Source organism: Coregonus lavaretus (genome assembly GCF_964263955.1).
Source record: "Coregonus lavaretus genome assembly, chromosome: 22".
Taxonomy (NCBI): domain Eukaryota; kingdom Metazoa; phylum Chordata; class Actinopteri; order Salmoniformes; family Salmonidae; genus Coregonus; species Coregonus lavaretus.
The window spans coordinates 35,465,450-35,489,478 of record NC_140009.1 but is presented as its reverse complement, the minus strand read 5'-3'; the positions used below and the strand labels follow the sequence as shown (position 1 = coordinate 35,489,478).

Genomic DNA, 24,029 nt, shown 5'->3' with positions numbered 1-24,029 from the left:
CTGCACATTTCACGGTGTTTCACTTAAGTAAATACGAAGACAAAAAAATACTTAATGGTGGTAAAAGTATATTCAACTTAAAAGTCCCATTCAAATATGGATGTAACAATATCATATACGCATTTCTGAGGTTATTTCATTCCAGGTAACATAGCCTAAGCATGTTTCTAAAGAGAGAGGGGGTTGTTTATCACATCCAAATTGGATTAAATAAAATCCCATTCCTGTTTGACTAACCATCCTTTGCGTATTTCAGTAATTCCTAATCATAACCTAAATCATACTTCTACTGACAAGCAGTATTTGCACCCTACCTTTCATAATTCATATTTTGTGTATACAGGTATTCCTACTAGTTCCAAAATAACAGCCTGGTTCCGTCCCGAATGGAACCCTATATAGTGCATTACTTTTGACCAGGACCCATGGACCCTATTCCCTATATAGTGCACTACTTTTGACCAGAGCCCTGTGGCCCTGTTTAAAAGTTGTGCACCATAAAATGAATAGGGGGCCATTTGGGATGCAACCCTTAAAGTTGCCTGCTCTGAAGCCAATACTGTTCCCTCGTTGCAGCTTGTATTGCACTGAAATTGACCAAGAAATGTGTTGGATCCTGAAAACAAAGTATTACCCAACAAAAGTAGGCTTAGATAACCTTATTTTAATCGATAATATTAATTTCATACATACAGCCACAGTATATGAAACCAAAACAAACCCATTTGATTTAGCAGGTAAACGTGCTTTGTTCCCTCTAGATTTCAACCACTGTACGTTAATAAGAGACAGTATATAGATGAGTGACAAATGTACCTAAGAACAGTTGCTTAAATACAATCAAACAAAGCCAATTTCTCCAGGTGGAGCTGAAGGTGTTGCAATCTAGCTATCATGTACTGGGTTGTAGGATACACCTAGCAGAGAGTAGCTATCATGTCCTGGGGTTAAACCTAAGAGATAGATCCTTGCTTTTACTTCTTCACTACAGCATGCTATTATAGACATGAATGAAAAGTGTGCAAAGGAGAAGATAACTGATGAATACACTGCTAGTCTGAAAGGTATGTGTGTGTGTGTGTGTGTGTTTAAAGACAGGACTGAACCGCTCTCACACGTCAACAACACAGAGGAGCATCACTATAGAAACAAACATGCACAAACACACCCCCACTTACTCAGCACACACATACAGTACATTACAGCCATTTTAAACATACGAGACACATCCACAATGTGTGTGTGTGTGTGTGTGTGTATGTGTGTTCAGAGCTCGCTGGTGAGAGGCCCCTTGCTCTGGATGTTCCTCATGATAGCCTGGACCACCTCAGAGGTGGTGCCCTGCCCCCCGATGTCAGCTGTGTGCAACTGCAGGAGAATAATATTATTATTATAATAGGCAGATGCTATGTAAGACAACTGTCAACATTGCCATTATATCCCCTCAGCTGTGTGCAACTGCAGGATAACAGAAATATAACATGTCACAAATCACATTCTACTCAAAGAAACAATATACATATAGCAAATAAAGCGAACACCATTCCATATTCTCTGTGACAGACAATCATATCTATTCTACACAATACATTTATTTCTGAAAATTCTGTAACATTGCTCTCCCCTGTACAGGCCCCAGAAGTACTATCAAATCACACCCTCCTCAGAGGGATTCTATACTGATAATAAATCAGTGGTTACAATGGCAAAAAATTATGAAGACGAAGAGGCTCAATAGAGCAGCATACATTAGATTACAGGTTGGACAGGTTGGCCTAGAGCAGGGGTCGGCAACAGGCTGCCCGCGGGACGGTTTTGGCCCACGGGCAGCCTGTTGCCAAACCTGTGCCAGGCCAAGTGAGTGATTTTTATTTTGCTGTGGTCAATTTGCAGTGTACAAATAATTATAATTATGTTCTGGCCCCCTGACCATCCGCTCCGACAATTAACGGACCGCGGCTGAATCTAGTTGCCTACCCCTGGCCCAGAGTGTCAAGGAGGAATTTGATACATTTCTAGCTATAATAGCAGACAATTAAAATACTTTCAAAAAATAGAATAAATGTGAATAGCTCTTTATTTGCATGCGCTCCGTTGATAACTGGCCAGACCCTCAGGAGGTAAGTCGGCAGTAAGGTGTGTGTATATACAGAGCAGTGACGTGTTAAGTCAGGTGAGAGTATTGAGTAGCGTGATAGGTGTGCAGTGAGGTGAGAGTATTGAGCAGAGGTGTATTAATTAGATCGTAGCAAACAGTTGCAAAACGTTTGCAACACAAACCGTTTACTCCAAACAGAAAACGTTTTGCAATGACAAATTCAGTTAGGTCCCTCCCCGTTTCATTCCGTTTGCTTGCTTGCTTTCCTTTGCTTCCGTTTGGTTCTGTTGGGTTTCTTAGTGAATACACCCCTGGTGAGTGTATTGTACAATGAGGTGAGAGAACTTGACTTACCTGAGTCTCGTTCATGGTCGTCAGGACTGCATTCCTGATCATAGTGGCATAATCATGGAGCCTGAGACACACAGAAATACAATGAATTGACTTTCACGTCATCTGTTCTGTTCAACAAGTCGACTGCAGCGCAGATAATACATACAGTGAGGGAAAAAAGTATTTGATCCCCTGCTGATTTTGTACGTTTGCCCACTGACAAAGACATGATCAGTCTATAATTTTAATGGTAGGTTTATTTGAACAGTGAGAGACAGAATAACAACAAAGAAATCCAGAAAAACGCATGTCAAAAATGTTATAAATTGATTTGCATTTTAATGAGGGAAATAAGTATTTGACCCCTCTGCAAAACATGACTTAGTACTTGGTGGCAAAACCCTTGTTGGCAATCACAGAGGTCAGACGTTTCTTGTAGTTGGCCACCAGGTTTACACACATCTTAGGAGGGATTTTGTCCCACTCCTCTTTGCAGATCTTCTCCAAGTCATTAAGGTTTCGAGGCTGACGTTTGGCAACTCGAACCTTCAGCTCCCTCCACAGATTTTCTATGGGATTAAGGTCTGGAGACTGGCTAGGCCACTCCAGGACCTTAATGTGCTTCTTCTTGAGCCACTCCTTTGTTGCCTTGGCCGTGTGTTTTGGGTCATTGTCATGCTGGAATATCCATCCACGACCCATTTTCAATGCCCTGGCTGAGGGAAGGAGGTTCTCACCCAAGATTTGACGGTACATGGCCCCGTCCATCGTCCCTTTGATGCGGTGAAGTTGTCCTGTCCCCTTAGCAGAAAAACACCCCCAAAGCATAATGTTTCCACCTCCATGTTTGACGGTGGAGATAGTGTTCTTGGGGTCATAGGCAGCATTCCTCCTCCTCCAAACATGGCGAGTTGCGTTGATGCCAAAGAGCTCGATTTTGGTCTCATCTGACCACAACACTTTCACCCAGGTCTCCTCTGAATCATTCAGATGTTCATTGGCAAACTTCAGACAGCCCTGTATATGTGCTTTCTTGAGCAGGGGGACCTTGCGGGCGCTGCAGGATTTCAGTCCTTCACGGCATAGTGTGTTACCAATTGTTTTCTTGGTGACTATGGTCCCAGCTGCCTTGAGATCATTGACAAGATCCTCCTGTGTAGTTCTGGGCTGATTCCTCACCGTTCTCATGATCATTGCAACTCCACGAGGTGAGATCTTGCATGGAGCCCCAGGCCGAGGGAGATTGACAGTCTTTTGTGTTTCTTCCATTTGAGAATAATCGCACAAACTGTTGTCACCTTCTCACCAAGCTGCTTGGCGATGGTCTTGTAGCCCATTCCAGCCTTGTGTAGGTCTACAATCTTGTCCCTGACATCTTTGGAGAGCTCTTTTGTCTTGGCCATGGTGGAGCGTTTGGAATCTGATTGATTGCTTCTGTGGACAGGTGTCTTTTATACAGGTAACAAGCTGAGATTAGGAGCACTCCCTTTAAGCGTGTGCTCCTAATCTCAGCTCGTTACCTGTATAAAAGACACCTGGGAGCCAGAAATCTTTTTGATTGAGAGGGGGTCAAATACATATTTCCCTCATTAAAATGCAAATCAATTTATAACATTTTTGACATGCGTTTTTCTGGATTATTTTGTTGTTATTCTGTCTCTCACTGTTCAAATAAACCTACCATTAAAATTATAGACTGATCATTTCTTTGTCAGTGGGCAAACGTACAAAATCAGCAGGGGATCAAATACTTTTTTCCTTCACTGTACACATTGTCATGGTTTAGAAACAGCCCCTTCATTAGACGATGCAAGGTGAACTTACTTGAGGTGGTCCAGCATCATGCAGCTGGCCAGTAGCATGGCAGTGGGGTTAGCAATGTTCCTGTCAGCAATACTCTTCCCTGTGTTTCTGGTGGCCTGAGAGTTACATAGAGAAAAGACACAGAGAGAGACAGAGAGCGAACATATCGAGAGATCATTGATATACCTGGCCACGTCAACTGACCACTGTTTAAGTCCAGCATTCACTCCTCAATTTACAAATGCTAAGCCCTATTTAAATTGGACTAAGATCCCAATGGGAGCTAAACATTGTATGTTGTAGGTGCGTCTCAAACCACTGTAGGAGCATCATATTACATTTTCAAAGTTGCAGACATTACAGGTGCCCATTGGACTGACCGTTTCGAAGACAGCATAGTCGCGGCCGTAGTTAGCCCCCGGCACCAGCCCAGGCCCTCCCACCAGGCCGGCACACACGTTGCTGACCACGTTACCATACAGGTTGGGCATCACCATCACATCAAACTGCTGGGGCTTGGACACCAGCTAGGGAACAAGAGGGGAATGGGTAAACAACACTAATAAGCATGAGTAACATGGACAAAACTTTCTTAGCCTGGTCCCAGATCTGTTTGTACCATCTTGCCAAGTGCCAATTCATGGCAATATCAACGGCCATATGAGTTGGCGGGACAGCACAAACAGATCTGGGACCAGGTAAAAACTTTCTGGTGTGCCTGTATAATAAAGATAGCATTGATGTTCATACCTGCATGGTGGTGTTGTCGACTATCATGGCGTCAAAGGCAATGTCAGGGTACCCAGCAGCCACCTCTCTACAGCACTGCAGAAACAGACCATCTCCCAGCTTCCTGTGAAGGGGAGAAGGGACGTTCAACCCCTTGGTTGCATTCTGACACTCTACCCTTCTTCTTGAAGTGTCCACTTGACTTGTTCACTCCACCTCGTTCTTTTCAAAGCATTGGAATAGTGTACACATGGGCTAGGGGGCGGGTACAGTTACCACCATATTTCTTACACAACTCTGTCCCTTTTAAATTTATGAGGTGGAGCGAACGAGTGCACACTTCGGGGAGAAGGGTACACAATTGGACCGCAGCCCCAAAGTGCTCAGAGTGTGAGTCATTAGAACAGACAACTGGTGGAATACACATCTACACCTCGGCTGACTTGACTTACATGATGTTGGCCTTGTGGACGGCAGTGACCCTCTTGCGACCTTTCTCCCGGGCCAATTTAAAGGCATACTCAGCGATTCTCAGGGAGTTAGTCCGGGTGATGATCTTTAGACACTCCACCACCCCTGATACACTCTACAGGAGGAAGGGAAGGAGAGAGGGATGTTAATGCAGGTTATATCAAGCAAAGAGTGTGAACGAAAAAAGAAAGGGATAAGTTGAGAGGAGAAAAAGTGTGTGTGTGTCTGTCTGTGCGTGTGCGTACGTGTCTGCGTGTGTGTCTGTGCATCTGTGTGCATCTAACCTCATGCTCCAGACTGCTGTACTCTCCCTCAGTGTTCTCCCTGATGATCATGATGTCAATGTTGTTGTGGCGAGTCTGGACTCCAGGGAGGGACTTACAGTGCATGACGTTGGCATACAGGTCCAAAGTGGTACTGGGGGGCAGTGAGATGAGTGGAGACAGTGTAAGCTGACAGGCTGGACAGAGAGAGCCGCAGAGCAATAGAGGACCGTTTGGGATAGAGAGGACCGTTTGGGATAGAGAAAGGCACCCCGTAAGCGGAGCACTCGAGGAAGATGTCTTTTTAAAATAAAACGTTGGATTGAAACCTGTACTTACCGGAGGAGGTTGTTTCTGGACTTGTGGGAAGCAGGCAGGGTGTGGAGGGTTTCAATGTTACCTACAAACAAACAAATGCATAAACATGGTGACAGTGTTATAGGCATTCTATAGAATACAGACACACAATTTATCATATGTTGCAGTGAGTGACACATTTGCAGTTACGGATAAATGGTCCTATAGCTGGAACCTGCCTACTATGCGAGTACAAGAGCATGGTGCTATGAGCACTAGTGTTTCTCCTACCTTTGAGGGCCACTCCATTACGGCGGATGGCAGTAATGGCATTATTGATGTCATCCTCAGTAGCTGAGCAGACGTTCACTACCTCAAAGTCCACAGGCACACAGCTGAACCTATAGAACAAAACTGACTCAGTCATTCTACCACAACTCATTGGTTGTACCACTATGTACACTACCGGTCAAACGTTTTAGAACACCTACTCATTCAAGGGTTTTTCTTTATTTTTTTTATTATTTTCTACATTGTAGAATAATAGTGATGACATCAAAACTATGAAATAACACATATGGACTCATGTAGTAACCAAAAAAGTGTTAAACAAATAAAAATATATTTGAGATTTGAGATTCTTCAAATAGCCACCCTTTGCCTTGATGACAGCTTTGCACACTCTTGGCATTCTCTCCCGAGTGGCGCAGTGGTCTAAGGCACTGCATCGCAGTGCTAGCTGTGCCACTAGAGATCCTGGTCCGAATCCAGGCTCTGTCGTAGCCGGCCGCGACCGGGAGACCCATGGGGCGGCGCACAATTGGCCCAGCGTCGTCCAGGGTAGGGGAGGGAATGGCCGGCAGGGATGTAGCTCAGTTGGTAGAGCATGGCGTTTGCAACGCCAGGGTTGTGGATTCGATTCCCACGGGGGGCCAGTATGAAAAATTAAAATAAAAGAATGTATGCACTCACTAACTGTAAGTCGCTCTGGATAAGAGCGTCTGCTAAAGGACAACAATTTAAATAAATAAAAATTAAAAAAATTCTCTCAGCCAGCTTCACCTGGAATGCTTTTCCAACAGTCTTGAAGGAGTTCCCACATACGCTGAGCACTTGTTGGCTGCTTTTCCTTCACTCTGCGGTCCGACTCATCCCAAACCATCTCAATTTGGTTGAGGTCGGGGGATTGTGGAGGCCAGGTCATCTGATGCAGCACTCCATCACTCTCCTTCTTGGTCAAATAGCCCTTACACAGCCTTGAGGTGTGTTGGGTCATTGTCCTGTTGAAAAACAAATGATAGTCCCACTAAGCCCAAACCAGATGGGATGGCGTAACGCTGCAGAATGCTGTGATAGCCATGCTGGTTAAATGTGCCTTGAATTATAAATAAATCACAGACAGTGCCACCAGCAAAGCACCCCACACCATAACACCTCCTCCTCCATGCTTTACGGTGGGAAATACACATGCGGAGATCATCCGTTCACCCACACCACATCTCACAAAGACCAAAGGACAAATTTCCACCGGTCTAATGTCCATTGCTCATGTTTCTTGGCCCAAGCAAGTCTCTTCTTCTTATTGGTGTCCTTTAGTAGTGGTTTCTTTGCAGCAATTCGACCATGAAGGCCTGATTCACACAGTCTCCTCTGAACAGTTGATGTTGAGATGTGTCTGTTACTTGAACTCTGTGAAGCATTTATTTGGGCTGCAATTTCTGAGGCTGGTAACTAATGAACTTATCCTCTGCAGCAGAGGTAACTCTGGGTCTTCCATTCCTGTGGTGGTCCTAATGAGAGCCAGTTTCATCATAGCGCTTGATGGTTTTTGCAACTGCACTTGCAACGTTCAAAGTTCTTGAAATGTTCCGTATTGACTGACCTTCATGTCTTAAAGTAATGATGGACTGTCATTTTCTCTTCGCTTATTTGAGCTGTTCTTGACATAATATGGACTTGGTCTTTTACCAAATAAATTAACTTTTGAAAAGGCACACCTGTTAATTGAAATGCATTCCAGGTGACTACCTCATGAAGCTGGTTGAGAGAATGCCAAGAGTGTGCAAAGCTGTCATCAAGGCAAAGGGTGGCTATTTGAAGAATCTCAAATATAAAATATATTTTGATTTGTTTAACACTTTTTTGGCTACTACATGATTCCATATGTGTTATTTCATAGTTTTGATGTCTTCACTATTATTCTACAATGTAGAAAATAGTAAAAATTAAGAAAAACCCTTGAATGAGTAGGTGTTCTAAAACATTTGACCGGTAGTGTATGTGAGACATATGTCGATGTGTTTATAAGCAGTTCATAAGCTGTGAATAACATTTTAGGAACTTGGTAGCCACTCCCTACCGCTTTAATCCAATATATATTTAATACAAACTGTTTAACTGGTACAGGTGTTTATAAGTCATGAATGTTATAATCAGTTATAATAAACTTAAAAGGAATAATCCACTCAAAAACGATATTTTGGTAATCCACTCATGATATATACCTTTCTAAATGAAAATTGTCACTTGCCACATCATGATGATCAAAACGCATCATCATGATGATGTGACAGAGTGTTTTGAAAGTTAAATATTTTAAACACGTTATTGCTGACAAGAAAAACATTGTGGAACTGTAACAGTGGACAAATGAAACAAATACCAAAAGATTGTTTTAGAGTGGATTGTTCCTTTAACAGATGTTAAGAGCTCCCAGGGACATATGTGGCTATGTGTTTATAAGTCGTTTATAAACTGTGAATAACAGCTAATAAACATGTTATAGACTGTTATAATACACATTTGACTGACCTGAAGAGCTCCCTGACGTGATTGAGAAGTTCTGGTCCAATACCATCTCCAGGTATCAGAGTTACAGTGTGTCTGCCACCATACTTCGCAGGAGGGGGCTGAAATGTATACATTTGTCATCTTTGTGTATTGTTCTGTCAGAGTTATTACCATGCTGTGGTTGTGTGGCAATTGTATGAATAAGGTGTGTTATGTGTAACGTGGGTATGTGGAGGCCTGTAACATGATATGATGGGATGTAACGTGGTACTTACAATGATTTGTCCCTGTTAGTTGTAGAAACCCGGCCGGAAAAGCGGAACAATACAGTGAGAGATTAGCAAAGCACCTGAAATCCAACAGTTGCCCTTCCCCCCTTAGATTGGTAGCTCATCCCTGATTCCCTCTCCCCAATGTGGTCCAAATAATTTGAAAAGGGGCTTCATCAGGTTAAAAATGCTCAGCCTGAGGCTGACAATTGAGTTAGTTAGCAGAGTTAGCTTTGTCACACCAAATCAACCCCAAAATAATCAATACCAAGCAGAAGTATCTAGAGTTCCGTCTGAATGTCCCTCAGAAACGTTTGAGTCTGACAGAGTGCCAGTGTGAAGCTCGTTCTGGTCATAGTAAAATACCTGTGTAGGCTAGCAACATCACACAACTTACACTACATTGTTAGTATGATGCTTAAAATAGACATAGTTGACAGCAACCCTTATGATTTCTGACACTCAAGTGTACGAGGCAACTCATGTAGCTAAAATGTCAAGTGGCCTAGCTGAAATGCGACGACTACATCGAGTCGCTGTCAGTCGATACGAGGAAACAGTTAGTGGTTGCGTTTGAGGAAAGTTTTATTAAAAAGTATGGATTTCAGCAAACAAAGAAAGACAAGATAGGTACACGGTAAGGGTTTAAGAATGTACATTTTTACAAGTATCGACTGACAGCTATTCGAAGTCAGAGGTTCAGTACGTCAACAGTGGTCTCCGCTCAACTCCATTGATGTGATGTACATTGTGGAGTTGAGTTAAACTTGGCTATAAGAGGCCTAGCTCTGTACACTCTGCCAGACAGCATTCACAAGGTCTAGGCCTACTCATAACACCACAGATAGTCTATTTGATACCGATTCTTAGATGGGCACTCACTACTGTTGACTTCTCTCTGCGACTGCTCACTGTGGCTCCAAAAACCTGAGGAAACAGAACAGGAAAGAACCGGGCGTTACCTAACTCAATTTGTGGATTATGTGGTCATTGACGACCTGTGAGGCTTTCTAGTAGCCTGTTGTCATCCAACAGTGATACACATTCAACAGTACAGTATGAATGTATGAGGAGATAGCAGTGGAAGAGAGTTGTGGACACTAACATGCCCTTCCTGCTTATGTTAACCAGGGGTGTAATCATTACTCCAAACGTTTTGCAACGAAAACTAGCGTTTCTATTGAACAGGTTCAGCAAAGAGGGCAGGACCTACTGAATCTGTCCAATAGAAACGCTACATTCTGTTGTTTTGCAACTGTTTGGAGTAATGACTGCACCCCAGGAAGCTAGCTAGCTAGCTAACCAGATATGACCTTGTGTTCTAGTCTAGAAACACTATTGATTTCAAGCCTAGTTTTATGTAGTTCCATTATCATCATAACTGTGAATCATAAAAACGATCTTACTTTTGCCGTCGTTGACAACCGTCCACACCAAATGGGTTTGATGATTTTGGACATTGAGAGCGCTGCACTGGAAGCGGCCATCTTGATGCAATCTGATTGATAGCATGCACGCGCATTTGCTCGTGCCCACACAGCAGAGAGAAGATTGGCTGAGTTCGTTTCGCATGTTGTTTTTGACAAAAATTAAAACGTGTCAGTCTGTCACTTTCACGAGGTTGGAGTAATAACATGTTAAACTACTTAAGACGTTGGCTCGAATCTAGGTTGTGCATTTAGATTTTGAGAAAATTAACAACTAAATAATAATTTTTTACTTCTCTCATTGACTTCTGAAAACGCAAAACCCCGGCCTGTTCAGCTTGTTCTGTTCCGCAAGCATTCCCGGAAGTCTTGCGATATTGCATCTCTGGGTTTAGAAACTGTGACGGAATGGTCTAAACTGACAAAATTTTGCCCACCCGGGGCACTGTTCCATGCAAAACGAACTCGACCAATGTTGCCAGAATTTACATTAGAGCTAGTGCTCTTCTAAAGTCCGTTTTCAGACCGGTTTAGGCTGAGTTTTTCAAATCCATTCTCGCTTCGTATTAGTTTATGTAATGCATTTGAATGATAATATCCCATCATATCGTCAACATGTTTTTATGAAGCGTAGAAAAATTCATGCGCGAATGATGTGAGCCCATGTTGCGCATACTCGAGATGGGTATAGTGGAATCGGTGAGGGTAACCAGAAGTGGTCTAGTGATAATTGTTTGTGTTTATGTTGGTCAGAGGGAGAAGGCGCTCAGAGTTAAACAAATGGGGGAAAGAATTGTTTCGCTCTCAAGAAAAGGGCGCCAGTGAAAGGAGTGATTACTGGCGTAGCAGTAAATGTAAAAGTTGACCAACTGAAGGGGGACTTAGACATACTGTAGATCAGTGGTCATCCACAATGCATTGTGGAGGTTGGTTTGAAATTGTATACTAAAGGGCTTTTTCTGTTATTTCAGCCAATATTTCTCAAAATGAAAAGCACTGACTTGATAATGGTTTATTTTATGTCAATCATGGATCCAGAATGATTGGTCTGTTGAGCTCTGTGCTTATTTATGTTCAACATTATTGATTCTTTATGGAAAACCGTAAAAACATTTGTAGTATGAAAATGTATGCACTCACTAACTGTAAGTCGCTCTGGATAAGAGCGTCTGCTAAATGACTAAAATGTAAAATGTAAATGTAAGATTCCCGGTGTTTGTGATGCTCGTCGTTTGGTGCGACGCAAACAGGGTGGCGAGAGTGGGGAAACAGAAGTCAATGTCTGTTCTTTTGAGTTTTGAAGTTGAGTCTTTGCCTGACAAAGTGATGTACAAGCTTATGTACCGAATACATTACGACGTTACAGGTGTCAAACTTATGGGCATGTGGCAGCAGTGTGTAGGAGGGAGGTTCCAAGGTGTGCAGAAGGGCATGAGACAAAGGAATGTGTAGCATTGGAGAAAGTGGTGGTATGTGCTAATTGTAGGGTTGCCCATGGGGTGGGGATCAGAAATGTCCCGTGCGAGAGAGGGAGGTTGAGGTATCCAGGGTAAGAGTAGTGAAGAAGTTGTCATATGCTGAGGCAGTGAAGAAAGTAGAGGAAGATCGGTCAAGAGGGAAGAGTGGTGAGAGTAGTAGATATGTACCAGTACAGAGGGATAGGCCAACAAGTGATATATGTTTCAGTAAGATTGGATTTTTAGCATTTATAGCAATGGTTATTCATTGTACTGCAGGGATGGAACGTAAGTCGAAGAAAATTGAGGTTGTGGTGGCAGCTGAAGATAGGTATTTGGGTGTGCGAGACTTGACATCAGAAGAGTTACAGGGAATGTTAAGTGGTGATGTCCCATCATTTCAGGTTGAGGGCATGAGGTAGGAATGAATATATTTAAATAGTGGAGTAGGGTGGTGTTAATTATTAATAATATTTTAGAATTTGTGAGTGTAGTGTTAGATGGTGGGGTATTTCTTTATTTTATTTTTCAAGCAAAATATAAGGGAGTTGTACTCCAGTCTAGTAGATGGCGGTGATGCAACAAATTGGATGCAAACCTTGGTTAAACCTCATCGAAGAAGAAGAAGAAGCATATTCGAGACCAACGTCACCGAAAAATGAAAGGCTCAAAACGAATCCGGAAAAGCACAAGCTTGATGAAATAAACATCAATCCTGCGTGCTTGTCAAAACTGCAACGAATCAAATCTTACAGATGGTCAACTAAGTCGTCCAAATCATATTTCATTGGCTTACTTTTTTGTTTCGAAGTTTGGCTTCCCAGCAAAGGTGCATTTTCACGAGGGGAAAGTCTTGAGGTTTCCTTGGAATAAATAAAAGTCCCAGGTGACAATAGCTGGTTGTTAACCAACTGGGACAAGCTATTATTAATCCTCTTCTAGACAGTAAGTAGGACATCGATATACTAATGAATGTTTTAAGTTTAAATATATTGTACGGTGGGTGGGTGTTGCCTCTTTGCAGTGGGCGCCTTTTCTTTACTTTTTTGATGTTTGCCACTGTTACTACAGTTTATCGTTGATAGAGATTACTGTAATTTTATAAAAATGTATCATTAAGATTTCAAACGTCATTGTTCTCCAGTGAAAAGCTCATATGCTTACTGACGTTACTATTAGTATTTTCTGTCTCATTGTTTTGTTTTTCTATCCCTAGGACTACTTGCCAATCTGCCCTTGCTTCTGAAGGAAATCGATAATGAGATTGGCAGGTAGGAATTTACAGTGCTATGAAAAAGTATTTGCCCCCTTTCTAATTTACTCTACTTTTGCATATGTGTGATACTGAATGTTATCAGATCTTCAACCAAAACCTAATATTAGATAAAGGGAACATAAGTGAACAAATAACACAACAATTACACATTTATTTCACAATGATCCAAAACACACAATCAAGTCTACATGAAAATAGCTAAAAAGCAACAAATTGGAAGTTTTGGAATGGCCTAGTCAAAGTCCAGACCTAATCCCAATTGAGATGTTGTGGCAGGACTTGAAACGAGCAGCTCATGCTTCAAATCCCACACGTCACTGAGTTAAAGTAGTTCTGCATGGAAGAGTGGGCCAAAAAACCTCCACAGCGACGTGAGAGACTGATCAACAACTACATTAAGCATTTGGTTGGAGTCATTGCAGCTAAAGGTGGCACAACCAGTTATTGAGTGTAATGGGGCAATTACTTTTTCACATAGGGGAATTGGGTGTTGCATAACTTTGTTTATGAAATAAATATGTAATTGTTGTGTTATTTGTTCACTTTTGTTCCCTTTATCTAATATTAGGTTTTGGTTGAAGATCTGATAATTCAGTATCACAAATATGCAAAAGTAGAGAAAATTAGAAAGGGGGCAAATACTTTTTCATAGCACTGTATATGTTTGCCAAAACTGTTTGTGTCATGTGGGTGTGCCCATCTGTCTGTTATCTAATGAATGTAATGTACTGTTGCTGATCATACTAATGGAATGGTTTGTGTTTGTGCCAGGGCCACTGCGAGCTGTGGCTGTGCTGCTATTGGTGGGCCTCACCTGGGTGTTAGCCAGCTCCATACTTGGAGGGGACAGTAGCTCATTGGTCAAACACTTCTTCAGTGGTAAGCGACAACCCCACTGCTGTTCTCTGTATGTATGTATGTATGTATGTATGTAGTATACTGTACATGTTTTAGATTCAACCCAGTCTTGACAAAACATAGTTGGCCAGCAGTGTGCATGTGAGATTTGGTTCTATGTGCTGAAATAAGATTAAACTAAACTTAACTTATATCAAACAGTTATAAGAATTGACAACATTGCTGATTCAAACTATGATTCAGTTGATTGATTGTTTCATTCCCTCTTGTTAATTTTTTCTACAGGGACAAATGAGGAGCCAACAGTTGGTACGTGTCAAGTTAAGACCATTATTTAGTGGCAATCACTTAGTTTGAAGCTTTGTCTTTTGGAACTTCACCATTTCAATGTCAGTGGGACAGTGCTAATTTATGTCCCTTAGTTGAGCACCACATTCCCGGCCTGGGTCTATTGTGCTAGTTTGTGTCCTCTCTTGTCCTCTTCCAGAGCCCAAACCACGCAGGTACAAGTGTGGTCTGTCGGCTCCATGTCCTCAGAAACATCTGGCCTTCCGTCTTGTCTCTGGAGCCGCCAACGTCATTGGGCCCAAAATCTGCCTGGAGGATAAGATGTGAGAATTGTCATCACTCAAACTCTCGCCAACTCTTTCTCTCACTCACTCCATCCATCCATCCAACTCTCTCTCCATCCATCTAACCCTCTCCATCTTTCACTCTCTCCCTCTACTTCTGTTCTTGTTATTTCTCCCATCACTCTCTCTGCCATACTCTTATTTTAACCAGGCCTTAAAGTTTGCCTGAAGAGCTGAATGCAAGTATTTAATAATAATAATACTCATAAATGGCATTTTATTTCTGTCTGTATTGCTGTCCTTCTAGCCTTGTCCCAGATCTGTTTGTGCAGTCTTGCCAACTCCTATGATCAATGACCATAGGAGTTGGCAAGACAACACAAACAGATCTGGGACCAGGCTAGTCCTTCATCAATCTGGTGGTTTTGTCTGTGGCATCATCCCTTCGGTATGCCTTTCATTCTGTTTGTGGCTCCTTCAGTTTCCTGAAAGCTTAGTAGCTCATCTTTCGTCTATTGCCTACAGTGGGCTTAGGATGGTCTTAGTGCTACAAAGCTTTTGGGAAAACCGACCCCTGAACAGTATGTTATCCCCTCCAGACAAAATAATTGTGCTCTTGTACCCTTCTCGCCTCCCAACCTCTCCTATTTCTCCCCCTCAGCCTTGTGAGCAGTGTCAAGAACAATGTTGGCAGAGGACTAAACATTGCTTTAGTAAATGGTAAGAAATTAGAATCGCACTCAAACGCCTACAAATCTTCATAAAGTTACATTTTCCAATTCATTCACAAATAGTGATGCTTGATTGAATGTTATGTACAGTGCATTCGGAAAGTATTCAGACCCCTTTGACCTTTTCCACATTTTGTTATTTTACAGCCTTATTCTAAAATTGATTAAATTCCCTGTATTTAGCGCCATCCATCATTCCTTCAATTCTGACCAGTTTCCCAGTCCCTGCCGATGAAAAACATCCCCACAGCATGATGCTGCCACCACCATGTTTCAACCGTAGGGATGGTGCCAGTATTCCTCCAGACATGATGCTTGGCATTCAGGCCAAAGAGATCAATCTTGGTTTCATCAGACCAGAGAATCTTGTTTCTCATGGTGTGAGAGTCCTTTAGGTGCATTTTGGCAAACTCCAAGCGGGCTGTCATGTGCTTTTTACTGAGGAGTGGCTTCCGTCTGGCCACTCTACCATAAAGACCTGATTGGTGGAGTGCTGCAGAGATGGGTGTCCTTCTGGAAGGTTCTCCCATCTCCACAGAGGAGCTCTGTCAGAGTGACCATCGGGTACTTGGTTACATCCCCCGATTGCTCAGTTTGGCTGGGAGGCCAGCTCTAGGAAGAGTCTTGGTGGTTTCAAACTTCTTCCATTTAAGAATGATGGAGGCCACTGTGTTCTTGGGGACCTTCCATGATGCAGAAATGTTTTGGTACCCTTCCCCAGATCTGTGCCTAGACACAATCCTGTCTTGGAGCTCTACGGACAATTCCTTCGACCTCATGGCTTGGTTTTTGCTCTGACATGCACTGTCAACTGTGGGACCTTTATATAGACAGGTGTGTGCCTTTCCATATCATGTCCATTCAATTGAGTTTACCACAGGTGGACTTCAATCAAGTTGTAGAAACATCTCAAGGATGATCAATGGAAACAGAATGCACCTGAGCTCAATTTAAAGTCTCATAGCAAAGGGTCTGAATACTTATGTAAATAAGGTATCTTTTTGTATTTAATACATAGGCAAACATTTCTGAATACTTTCTGAATGCACTGTATGTACTAATTACTTACACCACTACATGTTTCTGCTCTTCAGGGGTATCCGGAGATCTCTTGGACACTAAATCGTTTGATATGTGGGAAGGAGGTGAGAGGATTAAACTAGCTAATATTAAATGTGCTGTTCTGTGAAATAAGGGGTACATATAGGGCCGGTTTCCCGGACACAGATTAAGTCTAGTCCTGGACTAAGAAGCAACTGTCAATAGAGAATCTCCATTGAAAATTCTGTTAAATCCAGAACTAGACTCAATCTGTGTGCAGGAAACCAACCCATATTGTTCTGATAAATCCAGGTGCATTTCCGTTCCCCTTTAAGACATTGTCTCTGTCCTACATTCTCAGATGTAACTGACCTGTTGAAGTATCTCCGGCCCCTACATGAGGGAACACTTGTGTTTGTAGCTTCCTTTGATGATCCTGCCACAAAGTAAGAGTCCAGAATGTTCTCTCTCCTGCCTCCACACTCTCTCCCCACCCCACATACAGTGCATTTGGAAAGTATTCAGACCCCTTCTCCACATTTTGTTACGTTACAGCCTTATTCTAAAATGGATTAAATTAATTGTTTTCCTCATAAATCTACACACAATACCCCATAATGACAAAGCGAAAACAGGTTTAGAAATGTTTGCAAATTTAATACAAATAACACACCTTATTTACATAAGTATTTAGACCCTTTGCTATGAGACTTGAAATTTACCTCAGGTGCATCCTGTTTCCATTGATCATCCTTGATTTTTCTACAACTTGGAGTCCACCTGTGGTAAATTCAATTGATTGGACATGATTTGGAAAGGCACACACCTGTCTATATAAAGTCCCACAGTTGACAGTGCATGTCAGAGCAAAAACCAAGCCATGAGGTCGACGGAATTGTCCGTAGAGCTCCAAGACAGGATTGTGTCTAGGCACAGATCTGGGGAAGGGTACCAAAACATGTCTGCATCATGGAAGGTCCCCAAGAACACAGTGGCCTCAATCATTCTTAAATGGAAGAAGTTTGGAACCACCAGTACTCTTCCTAGAGCTGGCCGCCTGGCCAAACTGAGCAATCGGGGGAGAAGGGCCTTGGTCAGGGAGGTGACCAAGAACCCAGTGGTCACTCTGACAGAGTTCCTCTGAAGAACCTTCCAGAAGGACAACCATCTCAGCAGCACTCCATCAATCAGACGGAAGCCACTCCTCGGTAAAAAGGCACATGACTGCCCGCTTGGAGTTTGCCAAAAGGCACCTCAAGGACTTTTCAGACCATGAGAAACAAGTTTCTCTGGTCTGATGAAACCTAGATTGAACTATTTGGCCTGAATGCCACGTCACGTCTGGAGTAAACCTGCCACTATCCCTACGGTGAAGCATGGTGGTGGCAGCATCATGCTGTGGGGATGTTTTTCAATGGCAGGGACTGGGAGACTAGTCAGGATCGAGGGAAAGATGAACGGAGCAAAGTACAGAGATCCTTGATGAAAACCTGCTCCAGAGCGCTCAGGACCTCAGACTGGGGCAAATGTTCACCTTCCAACAGGACAACGACCCTAAGCACACAGCCAAGATAACGCAGGAGTGGCTTCGGGGCAAGTCTCTGAATGTCCTTGAGTGGCCCAGCCAGAGCCCGGACTTGAACCCGATGATCGAACATCTCTGGAGAGACCCGAAAAGAGCTTGAGAGGATCTGCAGAGAAGAATGGGAGAAACTCCCCAAATACAGGTGTGCCAAGCTTGTAGAATCATACCCAAGACGACTAGAGGCTGCCAAAGGTGCTTCAACAAAGTACTGAGTAAAGGGTCTGAATACTTATGTAAATGTGATGTTTTCCAAAAAAAAATTTGAATACATTTGCAAACATTTATAAAAATGTGTTTTTGCTTTGTCATTATGGGGTACTGTGTGTAAATTGAGGGGAAAAAACGATTTAATCCATTTTAGAATAAGGCCGTAACGTAACAAAATATTGAAAAAAAATCAAGGAGTCTGAATACTTTCCGAATGCACTGTACACACATGGAAGCCATTTTCAGTCTGAGAACTGTTACTGTACTGTTGATAATGTAGTTCTCCCCCCCCCCCCCCCCCCAGATAGTTGTTATAGTGTAGTTTCTGCCCCCCTGGACACTGCTAAGTGAGCTCCAGTCCCATGCAAAGCTTTTAACATTGTGTGGTTATTACGCCCTGTGGCACACACACAATTCTGGAGGGATGAGTTGTTTTACAGTCACCAAAAACTAGTAAAATGCTTAGCAAAAACGGATTAACAATGAAATCCACCTTTTAAAGTACAACTACATCTACAAATGTACATTTCCTGTACATTTGCATCCTGACAACTTTTAATGCATTTCTGCATGTCACGAAAAACAAAACACTAAGGGACACAGATTAAGACGACTACTCGACTAAAAAGCATACTTAATGGAGAATCTCCATTGAAAGTGCTTCCAAGACTAGGCTTAATCTTTGTCCAGGAAACTGGCTCTTAATGGATATCATGGACATTATAGCCTACTTGACTGTAACCTGCTGTGTCTGTCAGGTTGAATGACGAGGCGCGTCGTCTGTTTGAGGAGCTGGGTAGCACAGCCGTGAAGGAGCTCACCTTCAGAGACAGCTGGGTGTTTGTAGGAGCCAAGGGAATCGAGAACAAGAGTCCATTCGAACAGGTAGACTACCTTTACCGTAAGCCACATTTATACAGTGCACAACTCAAACGGTGATCCTGCATACTTCTAATTGGGTGTGCGTGAGATAAGGAGACATGACCTCTGACACGCGATGAAGCACCTGTACACTCACCATTGTCTTCCTTGTTGCTTTGTCCATAGTTAATATATATGGCTCTGTCACTGTGTTTGTTCTGTAAAGCAGGGGTTATCAAACCTTTGGGTCCGGGGACCCTTTTTTTGTGTTTGCAAATTGATCAGGGACCCCCCTCATAATCAGAACACAACTTGTTTACGATAAAAGTAGATTACAAGGAGTTTTACTATGACGTCTGCAGTACATGGCTGGACGAACCAAGTCTCGGGCCCGGGGATAGATAATTTAAAAGGCATCGGAGAGAACATTTAGCAGTTTAAGCTAATTTCCTGCAGTTCTTCACATTTTGTCATGGGGCAGAGTTTTTGTTGCCACTTTAAAGCTAATATCCTGCAATTCTACACTGCCATGATACAGAGGGAACTTGGCAGATTTAAAGCCTAAGTTACAGTGCATTTGTTTTTTAACTTTTGCGCGACCCCTGCTGTAAAGCCTATGCTGTAAAGCCTAATGTTTATGCCCTCCCTCTCCCCGTCTCCCTCTCCCCGTCTCCCTCTCCCCTAGCGGATGAAGAACAGTAAGAGCAGTAACAAGTATGAAGGCTGGCCTGAGTCTCTCGAAATGGACGGCTGTATCCCCCTCCGTGCCCCCTTAGAGAATTAAACACTCTGCAGGGACATGCATCCCTCCCTTCCTCCACTCTTCTCCTAACGAGTGCACACTCATCATCATGGATTTAACAATGGTGGAAATGGAAATTCCCTCCAGCCAATGCTTAGGCCCTACACCGATCCAATGCTTTTAATAACGGGGAGTGTGCAAGACAAGTGCACATTTTGGGAGAAGGGTGGAGAGTTGGAATGCAGACCGTTTCTAAGGACTTGCACCTTTTGCGACCCAAGGTCTCTCTGGTTCTAAGGTTAGCAGCACATATATATCTGGAGAAACGATAGAAGCATGGACTATGACAGTTTGACTAGCTTCGATTTCCAGGCTTCCTCACGTTCATTCTGATTAGCGAGACTTGGAATGGACTGGGACCAGAAATCTGCCCTGGCATTTTACACCACAGACAAAAAAAAAATCATCCCACCCAAGGCCCCCCATTATTAGCCAAATAACGATCATTTTGTGCAAAAACAACAATTTAGACAGGCCCACTGGGCTTAAGATGGACCAACCCATCTGGCATTTACCAGAACTGCCCTATGGCCAGTCTGTCCCTGATGAGACTTGGCAGTATGGTATTGGTAATGTAAGACTACAGTTAAGTTGGAAGAATAATGCTCTGTTACAATATCATGGAACTACAGGCTCCTACAATACTTTTTCTCACTTTCTAGTTTTTGGTCCAGTAATGTGCTGCAAAGGACATCTCTCGATTGATTGATTGGAATCTCACTGACAATGCTGGAGCTCAATAGGCTAGCTTGACTGATGGTTGAAGCAACCGTTTGGACTTGACATTTGAACTTGACATTTATTTAATTATTTGAGGACTAATAATGTTGCTGAAAGAATGAACAGGTGACCACAAATAGAGGAAAGGGATATTTCAGAGACCAAATGTTTGATGACCAAATGCACAGAAGTGGAAAAGGTTTTTAAAAAATGATCCAATAATTAGATGGTGGATAGAAAAATGAATAAATGAAACAAGTAATGTCTGTAAAACTCGGCAAATGCACAGGAGGCCAGAGAACGCTGCCTATCTGAATGGACATCACGAACAGAATACAATTAGGTGTAATAGTAAGTAGATCATGAGCAATATGTTATTGCTGGCGGTTCTAAGATCTTGTTTTGTGCTAAATGAAGATTAAAATGCATTAATATACATTTTGTATCCAAGGTTGAATATATAAAATTGGCGATTTCAATTAAGTTGTGGCGGTCTGCTATAATTCTATAATGCCATCTCCTTGTCATGTCAAACATTTGGCTTGACAAAGGGCAAGTGCAATGGAGTTGCCAGGAGCACAAACAGATCTGTTACCAGGCTAAAGTGCTAATAATCCACCTTTTCTTATAGATAACTTGCTGTGCAGCAATCATTGTTTGTTTGGCAAATGTATACAGTGTATTTATGAGTAATCTTGTGTATTTTACGTGGAATAGAACTAGTTTAGAATCCTAAAGAAACTTATTTTTACACCTCGTAGGCTATATTCATGAATTGCACACGTGATGACATTAGTGCCTAAGATAAACATTATCTTTTGAAATTGTACTGTTAGGTAACAACACTTTTCCATGTGTCTCAGGCTTGTCTTTACTTTGTTATTTGGATATTGTGTAACTTTATTTGCATTTTCATCAAAGACTGATCAAATCTATCTGTGTGGATAAAGTTAGATATTTATCTCAATTGTTTCCTTCTCTTTGAATTTGATAGTAATATATACATGATTTGTCACATTTATAATACACTGAAAACAAGCATAGCAGAATGTTTTAGGTTTTGGTCCAGAAATAGAGAAAGTCCTATGAGACCATGTGTACTGTCAAATTCTTACTATTCATTTGTGACTTATACTATTTTGTACAAATATTAAAAATACCTCAATATTCTGTGTGTGCTGTGTGGTTTAGCCTGAGTGCCAGATCTGTTTGTGCTATCATGCCAAATCCTTGTCAGATTGTCTTAGCTTGACAATGAGCAATGGAGTTGGCAAGAGCACAAACAGATCTGGGAGCAGGTTAGGTGTGGGTCAGTAATTGGAAATACTACCTTGATGGGTGTATTTTATAGGCTGTCCTTTGAAGTATGAGTGCATTTAAAGTATGTATTTGGCAATTACTGTAATGTCTTATGGGTTGATGTAATGACAATGTGAAAGATTGAAGAAGCAGAAAACTGAACGTAAATAAGATCAGGTCATATATATCAAGCTTTGCAGAGTAGGAGTGCTGATCTAGGTAGGTAAAGTGATTATCCCACTGGCTATAGGGTGAACGCACCAATTGGTGAGTCGCTCTGGATAAGAGCGTCTGCTAAATGACGTAAATGTGCCCTTGAGCAAGGCACTTAACCCTAATTGCTCCTGTAAGTCGCTCTGGATAAGAGCGTCTGCTAAATGACTAAAATGTAAATGATGTAAATGTTTCCCTTGTCTATGTAGGGCAAAACTGATCCTAGATCAGCACTTACTCTTGAGCCCCTGGACCCTCCTAAAAATGTAATCTTATTCATTATGATCTAAAAAGAACTGATCCTAGATCAGGACTCAGACGCTTGATACATGCAGCAGGCCTAGGTCTGTGGGCAATTGTTAATGTATAATGCCGGATCTGCACGCTTCATTCATCCAGTTAAGCACTGTGCAGCGACAGCGGTCTTCTCATTAATCCCACCAGGGGGCGCCAAAAGACGATGTTATTCTGTTCATTCTGCACTTGCCTGAGCGTAAGTGCCTCATTATAGATGGGTTGGTTGTTTTAGCAACAAAACCAACGCGTGCGCAAAAATGGGACAAAAGACGGTTGGCTTAGATTGTTGACAACATGTAAACTATATTTCGTCTCCAATGTTTATAGAAAAAATTTGCACAATGGGCACTTGTCTCTCAAATACATCGTTACAGTGATTGGCTAGCTAGCTAGCTAGCGAATTTTAGCCATATTGACATGAAATCAGTCAAAACAAGACATGCTGTCAATAAGATTAAACAAGTCACTTACGATTCAACACATGGCAGTTTCTTGTCTTTGTTAGTAGCTATCTGGCCATCCAGAATCACAACAACTCATGGACTTCTGCCCCCATTCAAGCGTGCGCATTGTTTTCTTGACCTTGTCGGCCAACCCATCTATTGAAATATGTCTTGAATGGGAAGAAAATGGCCCATCTAACTCCACCCCTTTCAATAAAGGCTCTAGTCCAGGGGTGTCAAACGTCCGGCCCGCAAACGGGTTTAATCCGGCCCGCGAGATGATTTTGTAAAGTATAAAAATGAGCTGCAATTTTTCAATAAAATAAACTGCTGTTCCAATTGTGTCCACTGGATGGCGCAATAACAATTGTGTTAAGCAAGCAAACTGTTTATACCGGGGCAGAGCAAATAGGTCAAGCAAGTGCAGCCAGTCCGGATGAGCTACTTTGTTTTGCCCGTGATATTTATTACGGCTTCTACTTTTAACATTATGTGCTTTGGCACCCTCATTGCCCCAATATGTCTCTGTCAAAAAAGAGAAAAGTGGACGCAGAGTGCAGAGTGTTCCAAGAAAAATTGTCATCCTTCTATTTATTCACGGAATTTAATGGGAAAGCTGTATGTTTGGTGTGTTCACAGCATGTTGCAGTGCTGAAAGAATATAACCTTCGTCGCCACTATGTGAGTCTTCATGCCGACAAATATGACAACTTTCAAGGACAGCGGAGAAGAGAGAAGGTGAATGAACTGTTGGCGGGTCTGAAGAAACAGCAGTCTGTGTTTACTCACAGCCGAGACATCAGTGACGCTGCAGTGAAAGCTAGCTACCTCATTGCTAATGAAATCGCAGTGGCTTCAAAACCATTTAGTGAGGGTGAATTTGTAAAAACATGCATGATGAAGGCAGCGGAGATTGTGTGCCCTGAAAAGCACCAGGCTTTTGCAAATATCAGCCTGACAAGAAACACAGTTGCAGACAGGATTTCCGATCTTTCAGTGGATTTGGACAGCCAGTTGAAGCAAAAAGTAAAGTAATTTATTGCGTTTTCGGGTGGCAATTGATGAAAGCACGGACATTACAGATGTTGCACAACTGGCCATTTTCATCCGCAGAGTTGATGACACATTGACCGTCACCGAGGAGTTCGTGGAGTTGGTGCCGATGACAGATACAACGACAGCAGCTG

The 24,029-nt window shown here is 42.4% G+C and overlaps 2 protein-coding genes across 2 annotated transcripts; one reads left to right on the top strand and one right to left on the bottom strand.

Annotated features, from left to right (window-relative positions):
* Positions 1–644: 644 nt before the first annotated feature.
* On the bottom strand, positions 645–10,832 carry LOC311150385 (isocitrate dehydrogenase [NAD] subunit gamma, mitochondrial-like). The gene is made up of 12 exons (XM_084187827.1): positions 10,460–10,832; positions 9,936–9,980; positions 8,806–8,903; positions 6,286–6,395; positions 6,037–6,097; positions 5,719–5,851; positions 5,416–5,549; positions 4,985–5,087; positions 4,615–4,761; positions 4,256–4,350; positions 2,453–2,513; positions 645–1,368 (listed from the first exon to the last, which is right to left on the bottom strand). The coding sequence occupies exons 1-12, from the start codon at positions 10,538–10,540 to the stop codon at positions 1,267–1,269; spliced, it is 1,170 nt and encodes a 389-aa protein (XP_084043953.1). The 5' UTR covers positions 10,541–10,832; the 3' UTR covers positions 645–1,266.
* Positions 10,833–12,558: 1,726 nt separating this feature from the next.
* On the top strand, positions 12,559–21,760 carry fam3a (FAM3 metabolism regulating signaling molecule A). Its single transcript, XM_084187828.1, has 10 exons — positions 12,559–12,882; positions 13,154–13,208; positions 13,985–14,092; positions 14,357–14,380; positions 14,559–14,682; positions 15,305–15,363; positions 16,469–16,519; positions 16,777–16,861; positions 18,966–19,092; positions 19,754–21,760. The coding sequence occupies exons 2-10, from the start codon at positions 13,196–13,198 to the stop codon at positions 19,850–19,852; spliced, it is 690 nt and encodes a 229-aa protein (XP_084043954.1). The 5' UTR covers positions 12,559–12,882; positions 13,154–13,195; the 3' UTR covers positions 19,853–21,760.
* Positions 21,761–24,029: the final 2,269 nt, after the last annotated feature.